This window comes from Merops nubicus, unplaced genomic scaffold, assembly GCF_000691845.1.
Source record: "Merops nubicus isolate BGI_N331 unplaced genomic scaffold, ASM69184v1 scaffold20581, whole genome shotgun sequence".
In the NCBI taxonomy this organism is placed as follows: Eukaryota; Metazoa; Chordata; class Aves; order Coraciiformes; family Meropidae; genus Merops; species Merops nubicus.
In genome coordinates this window covers 10,883-16,121 of record NW_008589251.1, presented here as the reverse complement: position 1 = coordinate 16,121, position 5,239 = coordinate 10,883, and the positions used below count along the sequence as shown (strand labels likewise).

Below are 5,239 nucleotides of genomic sequence, written 5' to 3'. Positions count from 1 at the left end.
GCCTTGGGAATGGCTTCTTGTGGGGCAACCCGTTTGTCTACAGAGAGAGAAATGTCTTCCTTACTACAACGTAAATGGCAAACACACAAAGTCACCCAAGACTCTCCTTTGCCTGCAAAACTCTGTCTTTACACAGAACTTGACATGTAGCCGCTACAGGATCTCTCTGTAGGCATCTGAACAAGTCAGCGTAACCTATTACTGCGCTAAAACGTGACTTAGCACCTCTTCTTAGAGCTACTGGAAATCATCTGTTGTAAGTCAATGGCAGCATTATGAGGACATGAACAGTAGCCTGATACTGTGAGCTAGCATCCTCTCATTTACCATCGAGCAATGGAAGAAATAACCAAACAAAACCCACTTACGTTCACAGTTACAAAGCAGAGCTGCTGTGTGTAATGCACAGTATTTACATGGCAGAAGTGTTTATATTGCATTTGGTAGTCTGAGAGAGCAGAAAGAACCAACAGCGTTATGTAGGTCAACTTCAGACTAACTTAATTGTCTCCATAAAACCACCACAGTGTGGAGCAATCAGAAGAAACACCGAAGCGGTGTCCTTACCCTACATTTATTTTCATAAAGTGTAGCAGGTTTGGGGGAAGAAGAATAAAAACATGCATAAAAAGCACAAGAAAGAGCAAATGAGCCTTCTAAATAATTTAGATGAGAAATGTTTTGAACAAAATCAGCACAGTAGTTCCAGCCTGTTTCTTAAATACAACTCGGTAAAGAAAATCACTTGCATTGCAGGAAGAAGGTGTACAAATACACCTTGAAAAATAATAATAATAATACTAATAAAAAAATTCTTCAGCAAGGTAGCCATCTGGTGATTTGCAAGCTGGTTTAAGAGCTGTTTAACTGAGACTGATTTTGAAGTTATTTTCTGCAAGGGGAAAGTGCCATCCTATATACAATATTACAAAAAAGTGTCTGATGCCACAGGATCAGAGTGACACTACATTTCAGCAATCTGAATATATTAGCTATAAGACGCACGCTTCCCCTATTAAATGTGTCTTTAAAAAAAAATAAAAAGCCACTAAATTTAGAGCTTCTAAATTTGTGTGCATTCATAAATTGCTGTTGGGTTTCCCAGCAGTCTGTACAGCACCTGAACGTAAAGAAAGTATACAATCTAATCCAAAAAATGTTGTTGTTTGCATGCACAACTGCCACAGACTTTCAACTTACTGAGCAGAAAGGTTAAGAGGCAATCCTTTGCTGTGGAGTTTTCTGTAAGTTAAGCAACAAGAAACAGCTGCAGATTCCAGCAATAAAAACGTGTTCTAAAAGATTAAATACATCATCCCAAAAAAAATGAAAGAGAACATTATTGCTGTTGTGAGAGCTATTTGTCTCTTGTGCACTTGCTTCTCTACCAGACACTCAGTCAAGCCAAGGTACTCTTTTGTATACTTGGAAACTCCTCCATCCCTTCCTTCTCTCCCGTTTTTCACATCTTGGTTAAACTCTGTCCTCTTATTTGAGCCGTTCAGGTTGGAGGCTATCGGTCAGACACTTCAGTTGCTCTTCCCCCAGCTTGATCTTGTCCTCAAGCTCTCGCTGCTCAATGATGAGGGCCGACTTCATTTTTACAAAGTGCTCGTAGTCTGCTAAGTTCTCCTCACTCAGGTAGTTCGCCAAAATGTCAAAGACAATGCGCTCTCGACGATCCAGGTTTTCCTTCAGCTCCTTTGCATCTTCATGTTGCTGGGTCAGCAGCTTCTGCTTCTCTACCAATGTCCGCTTAGGAGAGAAGAAAAACAGTTAAAAATTCACTGGCTTCAGCAGGTTGGGATAATAGTGTCAGAGTTTAAGTCTTAAGTCTGTTTTAGCTGCAAAGACAAAGACTTTCCTGAATACTTAGAGAGGTGGAATAAATTTATTGTAACAAAAAGCATTAACAAACAGGAAAAAAATGTGGTGAGCCAATGAAAGATGCATCATTAATTTCAATTGGCCTCAACAGCAAGAACTTCAAAGGCTGCTTTACTATTTAAGAGTTCAAAATAGTCAAATAAAATACAGTTGCCTTTGTGAAACATCCAAGTTCTCCAAACTAAGACTTCACTCAGCAATGTCTTAAATCTTCAATACACAGCATTGAACTTCCACACTGGAACAGCTGCGGACCCAGAAACGTACTAACAGAAAGATTTGCTCTCACACAGCTCCTGACACTGCAGCATTTCATGGTTCTGCTGCAGTTGGCAGCAGCTTCTCCATGAGATGTGATGTTGAACACAGAAACACGTGAAGAAAGAGGACAGAGGCTACATCCCATTCACACACATGTACGAGCACAGAGGGCGAGGTACATCTCATCCAACTTCTCCTGTCTACTCAGTAGACAGCCACACCTGAATTGCTCAGCTATACTCCTCTAGCAGTATATGGAAAGAAACAGGAGCATTATTAACCTGACCTGTTTCAGACATCTGCCTAGAAGTTATTGCCTTTTTCCAGCAACAGAGTATGGCTGGCCTACTCTGACGTCAAGAATTCCTGTACAGGCTTCTGAACTTAATTAAAAAGTGCCCCTCAGAGGTACCACTCCATAACTTCTAGCTTTGCTTCAGAGATGAATTTTCTTTCAGAACCTGTGTCTTCAAATAAACCACAGCCTGTTAAAATAAATGTGTCCTTTTTTTTCGTTTGGACTTCATTTTAAATCACACATGCTATAATAAGCCTAAGGGATTTACAGAGAAGTGTTTGTGTAGACTATTCCAAAACAGAGCCGTTCCAAGATGGAAGCGTTAGGCAAAGGGGGACGCAGACCAGCAAGCTCTAGCAGCTTTAACCTGTCAGGGCTGCACATGTCTCCTGTGCTGACTCTTTTCCTACAGACAGCACCAAGCTCAGAGGGTGAAACACTTTCAGACTTGAGCTCTCTATGTACTGAAAATATACAGCCGAGATTAACTCAGGATTCAAGACAGCTATGGAAGACAAGTCACAGAAATCACACATTATTAGAAAAACCACAGTTTAATCTTCCTTTGAGCTTATGCCAGGGAAAAAAAAAAAATCCCACTGCAAGTTACAAGGAGAGCTATCTGCAGCAGAGAGATACAAGTACTGTTCTCCTAAATTCACCAGGAGAACTAGCAGCCAAGCCCAAACTGGGCAGCATGGCTCGACTGCTCCCCAGGGCAACCTTGCAGCTTATGGCTACACTGAGCAGCACCAGAATAATAAGACAGAATGTGATGAACACAACAGGGCACGTTATGAACCAGCTGATAGCTCTGTTGCAGAATTACCTGCCTGATCTTGGGAGGAAATAACTGCTTTTCAAGCCATTCATTATTACTGTCAACAGACACAAGAGCTATCAAATGTTCAGTCCTTTGTAACAATTTCTGGTATCTAAGTCATACGGTTTCTTCTGACCAAGCCTATGGCATGAGTATGAGATGGACCTGAGTAACCTGACAGTTTAAGGAAAGTAAACACTTCTTTTGTTATGAACCTTGCAGACGCCTTCATACCTCTGCCCTTGTGGAGGTTTAGGGAACACCTAAGAGAAGTTGGATGGAGAAAGGAAGAAGGCAAATGACATATCTCTTGAATTTGCCTTTGCTATGTCAAAGATGACTGACACCAGAAATCTGTTTTGAAGGGTAAAGTGAAACACATTGTTGCAAGCTCAAGATGCCATTCTTAAGGAGGTCAGTTGAGCAATGGTTAAATGGGTCACCAGGCCTAAAGGTGTAAATGATGTCAGATGGTTTCATCTGACTGTCTTCATCACTGACCAAAACTTCTAGATGTGTTTCTGATGTTAGTATGGCAAGACTTTGGTCTCAGTGCGAGAATAAAAATGGGGACTACAATACATTGGGGATTTGGATTTGTCAGTCTGAACTTGACAGCAGAGCACAGAGACAATTTCTGACTGCCCTCACTACACCACCTACTCACCCTTCTTCCTTTGCCACACCTAGCCAATAACTTATTCTGATTATAACAGCTCTCAAACTGTGTTTCCTATATGCTCGTATCATCTGGTAGCTCTTTCCCCAGCTGACACCCCCATCCTTGAGCCCATTAGGCAACTGCAACCACATTTAGAAAAAAGAATTCTAGAGAGGGATTAAATTTCTTTAAGTTTTTGAAGCTTTGATCTGCCCTCAAATAAGCTGTCAAATACCTTCTGTTTGCCTCAGTCAGAGAAGGGTCTGGACATCCATTAAACAAGTATGTTTGGCAGCATCTAGGGCCAAACACCAAAAACACAGCTTCAGATTAGTCCCAGCACTTACTGGTTCTTATTGGTCAAACAATGGTGCACACTGAAGAAACACAACATGAAGCCACAGTGTGTGGAAAAAATTCTGTTACAATATTGAGGTGGACTCCTGGCATTTCAGCGCACAGCTATAAGCCAAAAAACCCATTTCACATTCATTTAACTGTAGAAGTCAAACTCACTTGACACACATCACCTCCCTGTTCCCCCCACCCCCCCTTATTTATTTTAGCCTTTGAGTTTCACACACATCTGTATCTCTCCTTTGGTGCACATCTGTATCCCTAGGTACCTCCTTCCCAGCTAAGGCCTGATGGGATTTGGAGCTAAACAAAGTGCTGCCAGTAGAGGTGGGATCCAACAGGACAGAGTGCTTCTGAAATTTTCCTGTCTGCTGGGATTCCTTCACATTGCTACCAGGCTATTCTGCTTGGGTAAAACATGTCTTCTGCTGAAAACATCCCTACTTTTTTTTTTTTAAGACTTGTCCTTCTGTCATCTCTTGCTCTTGTTCCTTGCTAGGCATTATGGAGGAAGCTGTAGTAGATAAACCTTTTCTTTGTAAGAACCTTACATAGATTTTTATCAAGATCTTTGTTAAGTATAAAGAATTCTGTAAGATTCATGCACTACAGCACAAAGCGACACTCCTTTCCTCATGTTGAATTATTAGAATATTTTTGTTTGCCTCCTTGTTATGCACTTATGAGTAGTTCCCTCCCTTCTTTACACTTCTGCTATGAAGTATGTTTTCCACCATGTTGCATCCCAAAGCGACATTTTTTTCTTACCAAGTGATTTGTAGTTTTAGTATTTCAAGCAAAAGCAAGGCAGAGAGAAAAGCTTTAAGAAATCTAAAGAAAATGGCCTTATGAGATTTATCCATTCACTATCCCTCAGTCTGAGCTCTGCAATTTAGATAAACACAACCAAGTAAAACCCCCCCAGCAGGTTCACTACGCGCAGTGATGGTCC

General features: G+C 41.1%; 1 protein-coding gene across 1 annotated transcript in view; it reads right to left on the bottom strand.

Moving 5' to 3' along the window:
- Window positions 1-1,488: 1,488 nt before the first annotated feature.
- LOC103781822 (protein Shroom2-like) overlaps window positions 1,489-5,239 on the bottom strand; it is a gene marked incomplete at its 5' end in the record, with an annotated part of 14,625 nt that continues 10,874 nt past the window's right edge. The window contains 2 exons of the mRNA XM_008949545.1: window positions 1,489-1,755; window positions 3,937-3,940. Of these exons, the coding sequence (XP_008947793.1) occupies window positions 1,489-1,755; window positions 3,937-3,940 (271 nt within the window). The remainder of the gene's footprint in view (window positions 1,756-3,936; window positions 3,941-5,239) is intronic.